The 18381-nt window shown below is 54.5% G+C and overlaps 1 protein-coding gene across 1 annotated transcript; it reads right to left on the bottom strand.

The window, feature by feature from the left end:
• Window positions 1-605: 605 nt before the first annotated feature.
• On the bottom strand, window positions 606-3774 carry VPS37D (VPS37D subunit of ESCRT-I). The gene is made up of 4 exons (XM_047089130.1): window positions 3637-3774; window positions 2125-2296; window positions 1563-1645; window positions 606-968 (listed from the first exon to the last, which is right to left on the bottom strand). The coding sequence occupies exons 1-4, from the start codon at window positions 3772-3774 to the stop codon at window positions 606-608; spliced, it is 756 nt and encodes a 251-aa protein (XP_046945086.1).
• Window positions 3775-18381: the final 14607 nt, after the last annotated feature.

Here is an 18381-nt window from a genome sequence, read left to right as displayed (position 1 = left end):
AAATACAGAATGGTCTTTCCTGGGGATGGCCCACTCTCATCTGTGCAGGTCAGGAGCCCCTGGCCTACCTTGCCCCAGCGACCGGAGCATGAGTGGGGCACAGAGTAGCCCCAGGGCCATGGTGTCCCCGGCCCCGCAGCTGGGGTCTGACCACCTGGCTCCTAGGCTGTGGGCCCCAGAACTGGGGAAAGGTAGGAGCAGGACGCGATGGAAGGCGCTCCCGCGCCCGTTGTGCCAGCCCAGTGGAGTGGTAGGGTGCTTCGGCCCCCTGGGCAGGGTCCCCGGGGGCGAAGCAGGCACCTTTCCAGGCGCCCAGGCAGAAAGTCCTTTCACTGGGGCTGGCCCATTACCCGGGAGGCCCCAGCCGGGGAAGAAAAAAAGGCAGAGTTTGCTCAGCGCCAGAGACACCCTGCCCACCCCACCTCCGGCCCGCACTCTGGGCAACTTCCAGGTGACCCTCCTCCCCAGCTCAGCCTCCAGGGCCGGGGACTGCCTGAGGCCAGGGGGAGGGGCCTGCCCCTCCCCCCACCCAGGCAGTGGGGGAGGAGGAGGAGCCACAGATCAAGTTTCTCTGGGCCCCCCACCGGGGGGCCGCACGCCGGATCCTACCGGTGGGGGGGCTCCGGCTGCGAGGGCCGAGGGCTCAGCAGAGGGGCCGGGCCCAGGGGGCACCCGGGGGAGCCCTTCAGGGGGGGCACGGGGCGGGAGTCCAAGGGGGGCAGGCTCCGGGGCACTGCCGGCGGCCCCCGGGCGGCCCCGGTGGGCGGGACGGCCGCGGCGGGGAAGGGTCTGGGGGGGTCCGCGGCAGCGGTGGGGGCTGGCTGGGCAGACCGCTCCCGGCGCCGCAGCAGCTCCTGCAGCTTCTCCGCCTGGGTCCGCCGCAGGTGGGCCAGGGCGCGGCCGCGCTGGAAGGCGGGCAGGAAGGCCTCCAGGCTCTGCTCCCCCAGCAGCAGCTGCTCCATCTGCTCCTGGGGTGGGAGGGCCGAGCCCGTGTGAGAAGCGCACCCCCGGAGACCGCCCTCCCTCCCTCCCTCCCCGAATCTCTCCCAGGGGCCACCACCCCGCAGCTGGGAGATGAGGCGCCCGAGTTGTGGCCTGGGCCTGCCTGGGGCTAGCTGAGGGACAGCGGACACGTGTCCTCTACTCTCAAGCCTTGGTTTCCTCACTGTCACCAGACCTACTGGGCGGAAGACGAGGCAGAATCAGAGATGGGGCACACTTAAACTTAGGTGTCTCTCATCGAGTCCAGGGCCAAGGCCCCTCCTCCCCTACCTCCTTCAACTCAGCACTGCGCTCCCAACCCGGCAAGCTTGGAGAAGTCTGTCCCAGCTCCTCGGGGGACCCAGTCTACACTGTCCTACACTGAGACAGTCACAGGTGGTGAGAATGAGCCTTGCCGTCCAATGCGGACAGCAGTGTAGCGGGGCTCTCCTCGGGGCCAGGCACTCCAGGTGGGCTTCCTGGAGGAGGGGCTCTCAACCCTACCATGTAAGAATGAAGGGGGGGTGATGATAGTTTGGGTCTCCCACCCTGTCCCCAGGCGCAGCGGCCCCTCCCCTCACCTCAGCTTCCTGCTCGGCTTCTTCCAGCTCTGCCTGCAGCCAGCCCAGTGCGCAGTGGGGGCTCCAGCGATGCATGCTCTCCTCTGAAGGCCACAGAGGGACCACAGTAAATAGCTCCTGCCTTCGGGACCCATGGCCTAGGACAGACAGGCCAGAGCCCCAGGGCCCGATCCTGACACTCACTGAGCCTGTGTGTGACTCTATGCCTCTCGCTGGAGCCTCAGTGTCCTTATCTGTGCACTGCCCATGGGATCAGTTTGTGAACCTCCCCCCCTCCCAGGGTTCTGTCCCCGTCCTAGTGCAAAAGAGGAAGCAGGGGCTGTGTCCCCTGGAGCACCCCAGGCCACCTTCCTTCCCCTACTCAGGGCCCCCAGTTCTACTCACTTACTGCTCACTTCCCCAACTCAGTCTTCCAGGAGGAGGACCCCTAAGCCTCGCCCAGGGAAGAGGTCTGCCCACGTCCTGCCCTTCAGAGCCTAGCACCTCCCCAAGGCCAACCAGCCGGATGGCCAGCTGCCCCCCCCCCCCCCCGCCACAGCCAGTTCTCCCAGATGTCCCTCACCCAGTCGCTGCAGCTTGTCCGCACAGCTCTCGGCCACCTCTCGAAGCTCCTGGTACTTGATGGCGAGGGCAGCCCGGCCCATCTCCAGGCGGGGCCGCAATGCCAGGTTCTCCTTGGCTAGCGCGTGGTTGGAGGCCAGGCATGCCTCGCGCTCCAGCTGCAGGCCCTGGAACTGCCGGCACAGAAGAACCAAGAGGCCCGCTCAGGGAGTCTGCCCGCGTCCACCTCCTGCCACCCCGGGGGTAACAGGGCCCAAGGGCCAAGCCGAAGGCACCCCAGCCTTCAGGATGGCGGACTAACAGGTGGAGGGACTGGGAGAGGCCTGGACGGAGCTTTGCCTTGAGGTCCCTCTCTGGGCCTCAGTTTCCTCTCACACAAAGTAAGCTAAAAACATCTACCTTGTGGGGTTGTTGTGAGACCAAGTGAGGAAAACGATGACCGCCTCCACAAATGTTAGTTAATTTTTAATTTTTCAATTAATATGTCTGCTCAGGTCCCTAAGGAGTCCCCCGCCCTCCTCTGTCCCATTTTCCATGCATGGGCAGCTTTCCTCTTATTCCAGGCCTTTGTCTGCTTCCTCCTCAGGTGTTTGTGCCGAAAACACTCCCCCCTGCTCTTACTCTCCAGAGGGATGCCTTGGCCCTGTCCCTGCATGATACCCCCCTCAAGCCACCCTCTCTTTCCTTCGCACCCCTCCTTCTGCCCTCCAGTGGAATCCCCACACCCCAAGGAATACACACCCCCTTTTCCTCCCTGATCCCCAGCACCTGCTCCCAGCTTTCCTTCTCTTGCAGAAAGCAGACCCCCTTTCTCTCCTGGCTCTGGAGGATGCTTTTTCCTTCTGTTTCTCGGAGGGCCAAGCCCCCCTCCCTGCCCCTGGAGAACGCACTACCCTCCATCTGTCCCCTATAGGATGCACATGCCCCTCCTGTCTGCCTCCCTCCAACATACACTTTCCCTTTCTGCCCCCCACAGACAAGCAGCCCGGGCCTATCTCCTGTGAAATATACAACTTTCTCTTATGGTGGCCTATGGAATACACGCCTCAGCTTCCAGTACCCCTCCCCAGCGGAAGACACAAAGCCCCCTTCTGCACCCCTAGAATGCGGACGCCCTCCCAGAGGTCCCCCCAGGTGTCAAACAGGCCCCTAGTTCTCCCTCTAGAAGGCGCCTCCCCTTTTTGGCCCTACTGAACGTGGGTGTGCGAGACAGGGCCCCCCACAACACAGCCGCCCCCTGTCCCCGGAACACACCTCCCCGGAGCATCCGCTGGAGGACACGCCTCGCGGCCATCCCGGGGGTGCACGGGCGCCTCCCTGGGTCTCCGGCGCCCCACCCGCCCCAGGCCGGCTCCGGGCGCCCCCTCCCCCGGGGGCGACTCCGCGGGGCCCACTCGGACGTGCCAGGTTCCCGCGGTCCCGCGGCCCGGCCCGCGCGGCCCTTTGGTCGGTCGGTAGGTCCGGCAGGCCGCGGCCCGTCCCCCGCGCCCCCCGCCCGCGCCCCCCGCGCTACCTTCCTGCTGAGCCGCACGATCCGGTCCAGCTTGGGCTCATCCTGAAGCAGGTCCCGGAGCTGCCCGGTGCTGAGGATCCCAAAGCGCCCCGGGCTGCCGGGCTCCGGCCCCGCCCGCGCCGCCCGGGCCCGGTACATGCCGCCCGCCCGCGCCCCCAGCTCGGCTGCTGGCTCGGCCCGCTCGGCCCGCTCCGCCCCGGCTCCGCTCCGCTCCGCTCCGGCTCCGGGATCCGGCTCTGGCTCCGGCCGGGCGCGCCGCTCAGCCGCCAGAGGGCGCCCCGCCCGTCCTTAAAGGGGCCGCGGCGCTGGGGCTGGGGGTGGGGCGGGAGGGGGCGGGAGGGGGCGGGCCGCACCCCTAGCTGCCGGGGCAGAGCCTCGCCTCCCGCACCCGCGATCTCCCGGCAAACCCATCCTCCTGCCGCCAGGCGGGTACCCGAGGCTTCTCTCCCCGCACCCTGGCTCCGGCCGGCATTCACCACGCCCCCCCAATCCCCCCTCCCCCTGGCGCGGACTCTCCCACCCCAGACGTTTACAGTTTGCAGGGCTATTTCACATTTCTCCCTTGGATCCTCATAACAATTTGCTGAGTTTGGCTGGGCGCCAGGAGCTTCTGCCCTGTTGCTAACTTGGGCAAGTCCTTTACCTCCCCAAGACTCAGTTTTCTCTTCTGTAAAATGGGGTGACGATACACCACGTGAAGATTAGAGCTAGTGAATGCTGAGTGTCTTATCTGTAGGAAGTGAATACCTAATGTGAGTGATGGTTATATTAGAGATGAGGAAACAGATGCACACAGATGATGTAATCTCCCCAAAGTCACATTACAGGTAAATGATAGACATTCTCCTTTCTTCCTGTCTGTGCAGTATAGTATGCACAGAGCACATGGTGCCTCTCTGTGCTGGGCACTGGGCTGAGCTCTGTGAGGGCCTGGTCTCTGCCCTCAGAGAGCTCACGGATTAAGGCAGAGTCACATTCTCAGCTTCCTTTAATGGCAGGTATCAACCACATGATGTCTTCTTTTGTGATTCCCATGTGATGCCAGAGGATGTCATGGACCTTATCTTCAGGAATAGGTTTGGCCAGTGCCATTGTCAGAAAACAGAGCGTAAGTCACTTGTCTAAAACCAAACCGCAGGGGCGCCTGGGTGGCTCAGTTGGTTAAGCGTCCTCTTGATTTTGACTCAGGTCATGATCTCACGGTTCATGGGTTTGAGCCCCGCTTAGAGCTCTATGCTGATGGCACGGAGCCTGCTTGGGATTCTTGCTCTCTCCCTCTCTCTCTCTCTCTCTCCCTCCCTCTCTCTAAATAAATAAATGAACATTAAAAAAAAATAAAACAGCAATGAACAAGCTTATTCCACCTCATCACTCTAAGAAAGCACAGAGGTGGGACCAGGACAATCAGAAAACCTCACAGTGGTGGGGGGCGGGGAGGAAGGAGAGGACACCAGAAGAGGTGATGTTTGAGCAGGGTTTTGAGGGATGAATAGGAGTTCTGAAGCTCCCTATCTTCATAGGGAAAATAATGAAACCAAAGGGAAGCCCAGAAGCCAAGGACTCTCCCAATCCAGCCAGAGCACATATCTCTACATGGTAGAGATATCTGAGAAGCGGAGAGAAAACTGATGGAGCTGGGCGGGACAGGCTTATTGACAGACCACGACGATAATATTTCTTCCACATTTTAATGATAACTGAATTTGGTTTTCCCCTTCAAGACTCAGCTGGAACACCACCACCTCCAGGAAGCCCTCTCTACCTCCCCAGCCTGGGACGTGTGCCCCTCTCTTCTGCGCTCCCACTGTCCCATCCCTGCTGTCCCTCCATCCTGGTCCTGGCCATGATCAGGAGCACCTCTACACCTGCCAGTTTCCTGGCTATGATCTCCCTGGTTCTGGCCTGCCTCCTCAGGACCCACCATTTCCATTAAGCTTCCGTGGTTCTCCTAGATACCCCCCTAGCTGGCCCTCCTTTGGGCCCTCCTACTCCGGGCTGCAGGACCTCTGCACTCTGGGAGGCGCTGGTAAGATCTGATGGGAGACACCTACGCCGCTCCATTCCCCACCCTTTCTTGCCCACCCCCCTTTGTTCACCAGTCCCTCTGTTGAATGCCCCACAGCAGCGCCTCCTGCCTCCCGTAAACCCTCCCCACACTCCTCGGACCCTCATACCTACTCCTACCTCTCTCGGCAGGGGAGGGGGGAGAGGGGAGGTAACTCTGCTGCCTGTCACCTGGAGAAGCTTCCGCCACTTTCTGCCTCACCTCTTCGGGTTTTCTCTGCATCTGCTCCGCAGGCAGCCCTTCCTTCCCTCCTGCCTCCAGGAAGAGCAGTCCCTCTGGTTCCAAAGCCAACCCAGGTACCTTTGCTATGGGTCTCACCTTCACCTGCCTCCTCTCAGATGTCCTGATCCAATCGAGTAGTTATGTCTCTCTTTCTGTCTCTGTCTCCTACATCTTTAATCTCTGTCTTTAGACTGGCACCTTACTTTCACTACCACCCCCAATATTTTGTTCTCTCTCTCTCTCTTTTTTTTAAATATTTATTTATTTATTTATTTAAGAGAGAGAGAGACAGAGTGCAAGCAGAGGAAAGACAGAGAGAGAGGGAGGCACAAAATCCAAAGCAGGCTCCAGGCTCTGAGCTGTCAGTACAAAGCCCGATGCAGGGCTCGAACTCATGGATCGTGACCCGAGCCGAAGTCAGACGCTCAACCGACCCTGCCACCCAGGCGCCCCATCGCCCCCAATATTTTGAAGTAACTTATGATAGACTGAATACTTGTGTCCCCCCGCCCCGCCCTAAAATTCATATGTCAAAGCCCTAACCCCCAGTGTGATGGTATTTGGAGGGGGGCCTCTGGGGATGATTAGGTTTAGACTAGGACATGAGATTGGGGTCCCCATGATGGAATTAGTGTCCTTACAAGAAGGGGAGGAGAGACTAGAGTTCTTTCTCTGTAAGCCCGATCTGTGGTACTTACTTTGATCTTGGACTTCCCAGACTCCAGAATTACGAGAAATAAAAGTCTATTGTTGAAGCCACTTGGTCTGTGACACTTTATTTTGGCACCCCAAGCAGACTAAGATGTCCCCTCCACACTTCATTCCCTGCGTCCATTTCCTCGCCCTCCTAATTCCTCGACTCAGTCTGACCTCACCCCCTTCTCACCGCTTGGAAGTCACTGGTCTGAGCCAGGGCTGTTCTTTTTCACATTCACCACCATTGACCACAATCTCTTTCTTGACCACATTGCAGTCAGACCCCAGACATTCCATAGCCATTGGGCGACAAAAATTAAAACGTCAGATAACGTCAAGCGTTGGTGAGGATGGGAAGCAACAGGAATGCTCGTGTCCTGCCAGCGGGAGAGAGAATTATTGGTTCCAAGAGCATTCTGGCAAGCTCGTCATTCAAAGATCCCCGTATCACGTCCCTGCCATGTTGGACAGCATAGTGCCCCCCAAAGATGTCCACAGCCTAAACCCTAGAAACTTAATATGTTACCTCACAAGGCAAAAGGGACTTTGCAGATGTGATTACATTAAGGATCTTGAGACGGGGGGTGGGCCAATGTAATCACAAAGGTCCTTATAGAGGGGAGGCGGGGGTGGGGGGTGAGAATTAGAGGAGCTGGTAACGGAAACAGAGGGCCAGAGTCAGAGAGGAATCTGAAGACACTGCGTCACTGGTTTTGAAGACGAAGGAAGAAGCCACGAGATACAGAATGGAAGCCTCTAGAAGCTGGAAAAGGAAAGGAAACGCATCTTCCTCTCCAGACTCTGGAGGGAGCATGACCCCCCATGACACCTTGACTTCAGCCCAGTGAAACCCATTTTGGACTCGTGAGTCCAGAACCGTAAGATAATATCGTGTTGTTTCGAGGCACTAATTAGGTAATTTGTTGTAACTGCGAAAGGAAACTAAAGCAAACTCCTAGGAATTTGGGGAACGGGAATGTTCACGGTGGCCCTAACTTGTAAGAACGGAAAACTGGAAACAACCCAGACGTCCAACCCCAGAAGAACAGCAAAGGAACTGGTGAGCCTTTGTACAGGCACCCCTTTGTCCTAGACACCAAATACAGGAGCAAATCATAGTGCACACGACCCTTTGGGTGAATCCCACAAACAGCACTAACTGAGAAAAGGCAACCTGGGAAGAGTTCATCAAGTGTAATGCTGTTTACACAAAGTTTAGAAACAGGCAAAAGTATGGGGCGCCTGGGTGGCTCAGTCGGTTAAGCGTCCGACTTCGGCTCACGTCATGATCTCACCGTTCGTGGGCTCGAGCCCCGTGTCGGGCTCTGTGCCGACAGCTCGGAGCCTGGAGCCTGCTTTGGATTCTGTGTGTGTGTGTGTGTGTGTGTGTGTGTGTGTGTGTGTGTCTGCCCCTCCCCCACTCACTCTCTGTCTCTCAACAATGAACAAACATTTTAAAAAATTTAAAGAAAAGAAACAAACAGAATTAAACTTCATAATGCTTGGAGATATGTACAAAGGAAAAGCATGGGAACAATAAATACCAAATTCTGGAGCATGGCTGTCTGGCAGAAAAAGGTTGCAGTCAGGGAGGGACCAAGGGAAGTTCAATGGCATTGATAGATAGTTCGATTTCTTTCTTTCTTTCTTTCTTTCTTTCTTTCTTTCTTTCTTTCTTTCTTTCTTTCTTTTTTAATTGAAAGAGAGAGAGAGAACAAGGAGGGGAGGAGCAGAGAGAGTGGAGCAGAGGACCTGAAGTGGGCTCTGTGCTGACAGCAGAGAGCCTGATGCGGGGCTCGAACCCACAAACCGTGAGATCATGACCTGAGCGGAAGTTGGACGCTTAACCGACTGAGCCACCCAGGCACCCTGATCGTTTGATTTCTTAAGCTGGTCGTGGTACACAGGTATGCACAGTATTATTCTTTATGTTTTTAGTAAGTCTGAAAACTTTGATATAAAATTAATAATTTTTAAGGTCTATTTTTAGACTTTACCTTTGGAGTCAGACAGACCTGGATCCCTTTCTGAGTTCTGCTACTTCCTGTGTGGCCAAGAGTAAATTCCTTAATTCCTTGAGCCTCAATTATAGTAAAATGGGTAGTTGAAGGGTGTGACTTGATGTAAGTGTCTCGCATGAAGCCTGACATCCGGTCAGTGCTTCAAAAACAGCAGCCGCGATGTGTTTCTCTTTCTGGAAATGCTCCCTTGGTTTTAATTTATGGAGCACCTACTATCTGCCCGGGACGTCCAGGGGCTGACCCTACAAAGGGGACCCTTCATCTTCTCCCTGGTTCAATTTTTAAATTCATTATTCTCCAGGCGCGCCTGGGGGGCTCTGTTGGTTAAGCGTCCAACTTCGGCTCAGGTCACAGTCTCATGGTTCATGAGTTCGAGCCCCGTATCAGGCTCTCTGCTGTCAGGACAGAGCCTGCTTTAGATCCTCTGTCCCCCTCTCTCTCTACTTTCTCTTAAAGTAGAAAAGTAGTAAAGAAAGTTCTCTCTTTCTCTTAAAGATAAGTAAACATTAAAAAAAATAAATTCATTATTCTCCAAAAATCCAATCGCTACCCCTTAAAAAAAACAGCTCTATTGAGATATAATTCATATGCAATATAATTCAACAATTTAAATTCTACAATTCAGTGCTTTGGGGTACATTCAGGGTTGTACAACCTTCGGTACAATTTTAGAACATTTCCAACACCGCAAAAAGAAACTTTGTACCCATTAGCAGTCACTCCCTATTCCTGCCCCAATCCTGGCCTCACCACCAGCCCCAGCATGAGGCAATCACTAATCTACTTATTCTATAGATTTGCCAATTCCGGACATTTCATACTGATGGAATCCTATAAGATGTGGTGTTTTGTGTCTGACTTCTTTCATTTCACATAATGTTTTCTTTTTTTCTTTTTAATGTTTTCTTTTTTTATTTTTGAGACAGAGAGCACAAGCGGGGGAAGGGCAGAGACGGAGAGAAGGACAGAGGATCCTAAGCGGGCTCTGTGCTGACAACAGCGAGCCCGATGCGGGGCTCGAACCCATGAACCATGAGATCATGAGGTCATGAGCTGAGCTGAAGTCCTACGCTCAACCGAATGAGCCATCCAGGGCACCCCCCATTTTAATCATTTTTAGGTACACACTTTGTGACACTAAACACATTCACACGCTCAGGGACCATCACAACCATCCATCTCCAGAATGTGTTGATCTTCCCAAACTGAAACTGTATATCCATTGAATACTATTTCCCCCTTAGGTCGGATCCTGATACCTACCCTACTGTTCTACTTTCTGTCTCCATGAATCTGACTACTCTCGGAACCTCGTACAAGTGGAATCAGACAGTATTTGTCCTTTCGTGACTAGTTGATTTCACCGAGCGGAATCTCTCCAAGATGCATCCATGTTGTAGCACGTGACAGGATTTTCATCCTTTTTAAGGCTGAATAATATTCCACTGTACATGTGGTGTGCAACTTGTTTCTCCATTCATCAGTCGATGAACATTGGGGTTGTTTTCACTTTTGGGCTCTTAGGAACAATGCTGCTACGAACATTCGCACAAGTGTTTTTGTGACCTGGGTTTTTTTTCCTCTGGGTTATGTACCAATGAGTGGGTACATGATAACTTCAGGTCTAACCTTTCTGAGGGAAGGCCAGACCATTTCCCAAAGCAGCTGCACCTCCCTACACTTGCACTAACGATGTAGGCAGGGTCTGATGTCTTCACCGATACTGTTATTATCCATCTTTCTTGTCACAACTCTTCTGGGGCGTCTGGGTGGCTCAGTGGGTTCAGCCTCCAACTCTTGGTCTCAACTCAGGTCTTGATCTCAGAGTCCTGAGTTCAGGCCCCGTGTGGGGCTCCGCGCTGGGCATGAAGCCTACTTATAAATAAATAAACAAACAAACAAATAAATAAATATCCTAGTGGATGTAAAGTGGAATCTCACGATTTTGATTTGCATTTCTCTGATGGCTAATAATGTTGAGCATCTTTTCATGTACTGTTGGTCATTTTTTTAAAAAGTTTATTTCTTGGGGCGCCTGGGTGGCTCAGTCGGTTAAGCGTCTGACTTCGGCTCAGATGGTGATCTCATGTTCATGGGTTTGAGCCCTGAGTCCAGCTCTGTGCTGACACCTCAGAGCCTAGAGCCTGCTTTGGATTTGTGTCTCCCTCTCTCTCTCTGCCCCTCTTCCTCTCGCTCTCTCTCAAAAATAAACATTAAAAAAATTTTTAGGGGCGCCTGGGTGGCGCAGTCGGTTAAGCGTCCGACTTCAGCCAGGTTACGATCTCGCGGTCCGTGAGTTCGAGCCCCGCGTCGGGCTCTGGGCTGATGGCTCAGAGCCTGGAGCCTGTTTCAGATTCTGTGTCTCCCTCTCTCTCTGCCCCTCCCCCGTTCATGCTCTGTCTCTCTCTGTTCCAAAAAAAATAAATAAACGTTGAAAAAAAAATTAAAAAAAAAATTTTTTTAATAAAATAAAATAAAAAAGCTTATTTCTTTATTTAAGTAATTTCTACCCCCAACATGGGACTTAAACTCACAACCCTGAGTTCAAGGGTCACTGTGCTCTTCTGACTAAACCAGCCAGGTGCCCCACTATTGGTCACTTTTATGTCTTCATTAGAGAAATGTCTCTTCAGATCCTTTGCTAATTTTTTACTTGGGTATTTGCCCTTTTATTTTGCAGTTGTAAGAGTTCTTTATATAGTCTGGAAAGTAGTCTTTCATCAGATATACAGTTTGTACTTTTCTCTCATTCTGTAGGTTGTCTTTTCACACTCTTGATGGTGTCCTTTGAAGCACAAAAGTTTTTATTTTTTTTTAATTTTTATTTCATTTTATTATTTTTGAGGAAGGCAGGGGCATTTATTTCTTCCTGCGTCCCCCATGGGAAGCCTTCACCCAGGGGTCCACCTGCCCAACACCACTGGGCGCTTATTTCCTGCCAACAGGCACGAGAGTTTTTATTTTGGTGAAGTCCAATTTATCTATTTTTTTCCTCTGCTACTTGAGCTTTGACATTATATTGACGAAACCATTTCCCAACTGAAGATCACGAAGACTGGGGCTCCTGGGGCTCCTGGGTGGCTCAGTCAGTTAGGTGCCCAACTTCGGCTCAGGTCATGATCTCGAGGTTTGGGAGTTTGAGCCCCGAGTCAGGCTCTGTGCTGACAGCTCGGAGCCTGGAGCCTGCTTCAGATTCTGTGTCTGCCTCTCTCTCTGCCCCTCCCCTGCTCACATTCTGTCTCTCTCTCAAAAATAAATAAACATGAAAAAAATAACTTTACTGAGGTGTAACTTCTGCAAAATAAGCTGCTTAAAGTTTATTTATCTGAGAGAGGGAGGGAGAGAGAGAGAGAGAGAGAGAGAGAGAGAGAGAATCCCAAGCAGGCTCCACACTGTCAGAGAGGAGCCCAATGCAGGGCTTGAACTCCAGAAATGCAAGATCATGACCTGAGCCAAAGTTGGACGCTTAACCAACCCAGCCACCCAGGCACCCCAAGCTACACGTATTTTAAAGTATACAATTTGATGAGTTTTGGCTTGTGAAACTACCCTCAAAATCAAAGCAATGGGGGGCGCCTGGGTGGCTCAGTCGACTGAGCGTCCAACTCTTGACTTCAGCTCAGGTCATGATCCCATGGCCGTGGGATTGAGCCTTGAGTCAGGCTCTGCGCTGAACATGGACCCTGCTTGAGATTCTCTTTCTCTTTCTCTCTACCCCTCTCCTCCGTTTGTGGTCTCTCTCTCTCAAAAATAAACTTAAAAAAAATCACGGCAATGAACACATCCAAACCCCCTAAAAGATCATTTATGCTCTTCTGTGATTTCTCCCTCCAGCCTCTCCCCTACCCCTCAGCCAGATAACCCCTGATCTGGTTACTGACCAGATCCCTGACACTACTGATTAGTCTCCATTTTCCAGAATTTTATATAAATGGAATCGTACGGTGTATGCTATTTTTTTTTTTTTGGTGTGTGGCTTCTTTCACTCATAATAGCTATTTTGATATTCATCCACTCTGTTGCATTTATCTGTTGCAGTTTGTTCCTTCTTATTGCAGGATGGTATTTCACCATGTGGATATATCATAATTTGTTTATCCATCTGTTGATGGACATGTGGGCTGTTTCCAGTGTGAGACTTTTACAAGCAAAGCTGCTATGAACATTTGTGTACAAGTCTGTGTATGGACCTATTTCTTTATTTCTCTTATCTAAATACCTAGGAGTGATGTGGCCAGGTCAGATAGGAGGCACCCATTTAACATTTTAAGAAAACCCCAGTCTTCCAAACTGTTTCATCATCCCCACCAGCAGTGTGTGAGGCTTACTTGATCCACATCCTTACCCACGCTTTATAAGCTCAGCCTTTTCCACTTTACCCATTCTAACAAGCGGTAGTCCCTTCGCTTTGCTAAAAAATACTTTTTGTATACACACGTGCATCTAGACAATATACTATTTGTAGGTGTTTTGAACATGAAGGCTCTGGGGCGCCTGGGTGGCTCGGTTGGCTGAGTGTCCAACTTCGGCTCAGGTCATGATCTTGCGGTCTGTGAGTTCGAGCCCTGCGTCAGGCTCTGTGCTGACAGCTCAGAGCCTGGAGCCTGCTTTGGATTCTGTGTCTCCCTCTCTCTCTGCCCCTCCCCTGCTCACGCTCTGTCTCTCCCTCTCTCTCAAAAGTTAAACATTAAAAAATTTTTAAATAAATAGTTGAACATTAAAAGAAAGAAGAGAAAGAAAGTGAAGGCTCTGACCTCAGCCATCTCTTCTTAGGGCTGCACAGGACGCCCTCCTGCATTTTGATGATGCTCCCACCGGCTCAGGATAAGGCCCACGGGAGGCAGCAATACAGGCTGAAGAAACAGGCAGTGTCCTCAGAGATCCCCATCTGCCTCGTGGGAGGCGCAGACATGACCTGCCATCCTGACGACAACAGCCTAGTGGACGTCACCCCCTGGCGACCTTTCAAAGCAGTATCTTCCCATTCTGCCCGGTCAGTCTCCACTGCACCCCCTTATTTGGTTTAGGGGGTCGGCATCCTGCCGGCCAGCGAGGCTCAAACCAGGAAATCTTCCAGCTGTTCCCAGACCTTCTTGGTGCAATTCTGACGACACTTACAAACATGCTCTTTTGTTTCAGGTCCTGCTCGGGGGGGGGGGGGGGGGGGGGGGCTGGATCCAGAGTTGAAGGAGAGCCCAAGTCATCTGGAGAAGCACACGCAGAAATCATGGTGACAACCTGTCCCTTCAGTCTGGTGAGTCCGCCATCCACCTCCCCTGGTCGGTCACATGTTCGGGCCCAGCTCAGGCAGGCCTGCCACCCCTGGGCTAAGGCACCCACCCCCACGAAGCCTCCAGTCTCCTCCCCCTCCCAGTGCTTCCCTCTAGCTGCAGCCCCAGTAAAGCCCTCCCACCTTCTGCCTTTGCTCACCATCCTTCCATGGCTCCCTGCTCTCTCTCAGCTGGTCTTCATTTCTTTGCGTGACATCTGTGTTCCTCCATGATTCTCTCCCTCTTTCTTTTCCCCAATCTCGTACTCGACGCAGAGACCCTTTTCCAGTCGAGCCAGATGCCTGACAATTCCCCAACCTTATGCTGCATTTCCACATCTCTCCTGCTTTTGGACAAGGTGTCCCTCCACCGTGGATGCCTTTCCCCCCCACCACACGCCTTCTCCTAAAGCTGTAGAAGAACTGACCCGTCCTTCTTGACCTAGAACACACCCCCTCCTCCAAAGGCGGAATCAGCCTTTCCTTCCCAGCATTCCTTCCTCATGCCAACTTGACCTGTTATTAAAGACCCATCTATTCCCCACCTGAGAATAGGGGTCCCCTGAGAGCAGGAACAACATTTATGTCCTCTTTCCAGCAAAGGATCTATTTATTACACAGCAGGTGCAGAGTCGGGGCACCTGGACTCAGACTCCAGTTCTGCCACCTACCACCGATCTGAACCTCCCTGCACCTCTGTTCCCTCATCTGTAAAACCGGGAGAAGACACCCACCCCTTCTGGCCATTGAAGGGATTCAATGAGTTAACCCACATAAAGGGCTTAAGAGGTGTAGGCGGGACCCTGGTAAGTAGTCAATGCTGGGCGAACATTAGCCAGAAATGGTAATGATTTGTTGAGTTGAAATGAAACCCTGCCCTCGTTCTAGAGAATTTTCATATGAAGAGGGAGATACTTTCTGTTGATCTTCAGGAGACTTTCTTAAATAAGGAGCCCCTCCCCCCGCCCATGCCTCCCCAGCTTCCATTAAAGGAGAGTAGCCACTCAACAGAAGCTGTCGAAATCATCTTCTTTCTTTCTTAGCTTCAAAGTAACCATGAACATCTTCCTCCTTCAGGAAGCCCTCCAGGATTGGATTCCTTCAAGGAACTTCTTTCTTCTACCTTTCTCTGATGTGAAGGCCCAAGACCATCGCCATCCCCTTGCCCTGCTTCCTATCTTACACAGGAGGAAACAGGCACAGGGAGGAGAGAGAGGTCAGGAGGGGATAGGCGTTCTGGAAGGGCCAAGGGCTCCGTGAGGGTGGAGGGGTGTGTGTGTGTGTGTGTGTGTGTGTGTGTGTGTGAGAGAGAGAGAGAGAGAGAGAGAGAGAGAGAGAGAGAGTAGGGGGCAGGCTGCTCAGGGAGGAGAAGAGAGCCCAGGGAAGGGGTGGGGGGGGGGCTCGGTGAGGTCCAGGTGAGGAAGTGGGTGAGTGGGCTTAGAAGCCCAGCGGACTCAGGATAAGACCGGTAGAACCAGGGGCGGGAATGAAGGGGTTTCGGTGAGCCAGATGGGAGCTCAACAGAGACAGGGAATTCAGGAGCCAGGATGAGGTTCCCAGAGGGGCTGGGGCTCAGGGAGGTGACTGCAGCGTCCCAGGCTCTGCCTCTGTCCACCTGGGCCATGGTCCCATACCTGTGGCTCCTCCTTCTCAAACCCAGCCAGCGGTTTGGGAGCCTGGCACCAAGCCCTCCGGGAGAGGGGGGTTAAAGGTGAGCGGGCACGAGTAGGTCCCAGACGGGGATTGGCAGGCGCCTGGGCCCGTGGCCCAGGCCCATGGCTGTGCCACAGGCCGCCAGACGGGTGAGCGGCTGCCACCCACGTGCTAAGGAGAGAAGGAGGCACCGGAACAAGGGGCAAAGGACACCCCGAACGGGCGGGGCCGAGCAGTGCCCGCGTCCACACCCGCTGCTAAAAGCCGGGCCCAGGCCGAGGCGCACAGAGCCCTCTGCCGCCGGCGCAGAGAAGACGCGGCGGCTGCTGTCGGCGGTGGCCCAGGGGCATCCTGCGTGCGCCCCTAAGGCTCCCGCTCCCCAGACGCCGCCCGAGGAGGAGACCCTGTGGGCGTGGCCCACCCTACCCGCAGATCGCTCGGAATCCAGGCGAGGGGTGTGGAGGAGATCAGGTGGGTGCAGGTGCATAGCCCAAGGGGAGTCAGATCCTCCCCTAGGCTGGACCTCAGTCCCCGCACCTGTTCAATGGGGGAGGGCCACCGGTTCAGCTCTGCCGGGCTGGTGGGGTCAATACTCTTGTGTACTTGCCCTGGCTCAGCTGCCAGGAGAAGGAGGCAAGCTCAGACCCCAGAGAGGGCTTAGGATCAAGAATCTGAGAATTCATCCTGCCTGTTCTTCCAGGAGCGGAGGGTGAAGTGCACACGGGTTCCCACCGCCTCCTGGGCTCCCACCAGCTGGGGAAGGATTGAACGGTGCTCTGGGGACTCTCCATAGAGGTGACTGTGGGGCCGGGGAGGCAGGAGGGAGGGCCTTCTCTGTTACACCCTCTGCCCAAGACAGGTGTGGGTGCCAGGAGAGAAGCCAGGGTTCCAGGTGGGCCCTAGGATCACAGCAGCAAGGACTCAGAGCTCCCCCTGGCTGGGCAGGGAGAAGCCAGATGTTACCGTGGGGCAGGGAAGCCACGTGGATTCATGGCCACCAGACTTCTAGCCAACAGGTAGGGGCTAGGGAAATGGCAAAGGGCACTCCTTCTGGTCTGGCCCAGGAAGGCCAGGGCTCCCTTCGGCCTCCCAGCCACCCTACCCCCACCTCCGTGTCTGCTGAGGTCACCCTGGTGGGCAAAGAAGCCAGGGTCAGGCCTGGGTTGGGTTTAGGAGCTTTGACTTCTTGTCTGTGTCTGGCTGTGTGACGTTGGGTCCATTACTTCCTTTCTCTGGGCCTGGCTCTCCCTCTGTGACATGGGGAGGCTTGTTGCTGGGACGCTGGAGGGGAGATAGGGACAGGATTAAATGGGACGCCAGGATGCTTTGGAGGACAGGGAGGCCCACTCCAAGCAAGGTCCTTGTGGTCCTTCACAAGGAGGATGATGTCCCAGGGTCAGCTGGATCAGGTGTTGGGTGGGGCCAGGGACCTGGCCCAGGCCTCCATCTTGTCCAGGTGAGTTTCCTTCTGTTCTCTGCATGTGGCCTGCCCATCTCCTGCCCAGACCGGCAGATCCAGGGGGAGGACAACTGGGGCCTGGGGATCTCAGGCCTGGGAACATGGGCAGGGAGGCTCAGCTCCTTAGCTCCAGGGCAGGGCTAGCTCCTGGAGGAGGGGAAAGATTCCCACTGAGGAGCTCTGTGCTGTGGCAACCAGGATCCTCCCTCTCTTGAGAGGGCCATCCTTCTGGTTGCACCCAGGAAGGACACGATCTACCCCAGGCCAGGGCTCAGTTTGGAATTGCGCTCAGGGCTCAGGGTGGGATCAGGACTCAACCTGGGCCCAGGTGAGGGGGCCAGGGTCAGGGGCGCACCTGGGTTCTTGGAATGTTGTCAACGAAATCGTCTGGCCTGTGTGTGAGTAGCACTGGTGGAGGTGATGTTTGTAAACTGAGGTAGAGGGCGCAATGGGCTTTGAGGAACTGCAGGGTGGGACGGAGGGAGAGGGGCTGTGCTCTTGAGGCTCCTGTGGACTACACCTGCCCCAGAGCCCACTTCTTCCCTTTGGGCAGAAGCCGTACCTGGAGCCTCCCTCTGAGGCTGCCCTTGACTCTGCTGCCGGCTCTGTGAGGGGCAAGGGCAGGTGGAGACTGGGCTGAGAGAGGCCTTCATCAGCACAATTCTCACTCCCTGTTCAGGGCTGACAAAGGTGTTTGGGCTCAGATGTGAGGCAGGGGAGGAAGGAAAGGGGGGCTCCCTCAGGCCCAGGGTCGCTTGGAAGGGGGAAGGAGGGACTGAAATTTGCCGGACACCTACTACGTGCCAGGCACTGTGCAGGCATTTTCTGTCACTGTTTCCTTCTTCCTGATAACCTGAGAGGGAAAGGATATCGTGCCCACTTTATAGATGAGGAAACAGAGAAGTCAAAGCACCGGCTCAAGGTCACACAGCCTGGAAATGACGGGGCTGGGCTTTAAAACAAGCCACCCTGATTCCAAAGCCCTGATTTCTGCTCCCACTGTTACCTCTGCCTCGTCCCCTGTCACCTTCTGGGCCTCACCCTGTGCATCCGTTGACACTGATGCTGACACCGTCGAGAGCAGCTGTGAGCAAGCGTGTGTGTTGCATCCGGGGAGCAGCACACATCAGGGGGTGCACTCGTGGATGCTCGTGGGTGTCCACATGGTCTGCACCCCGCTCCCCACCTCCCCGCTGGACTTCCCTGCCCTTGAGCTTCAGGAGCAAGGCAGCTCACATTTGCCTTTTCTCTTAGAGGTGGGCTAAGCTGATCTTGTGTAGGGGGTCCCCAACAGGGCAGGAGGAAACCAAACATTCCCAGGGTAGGGTCTGGCACTGATAAATAGGTGACGCATCCCTCC

Source organism: Lynx rufus, unplaced genomic scaffold, assembly GCF_022079265.1.
Source record: "Lynx rufus isolate CCGP_SWC_20201006 ecotype Redwood Valley unplaced genomic scaffold, mLynRuf1.p SCAF_27, whole genome shotgun sequence".
NCBI lineage: Eukaryota > Metazoa > Chordata > Mammalia > Carnivora > Felidae > Lynx > Lynx rufus.
Note: the sequence above shows the minus strand (reverse complement) of the source record. Positions and strands in the feature narration are given on the sequence as shown.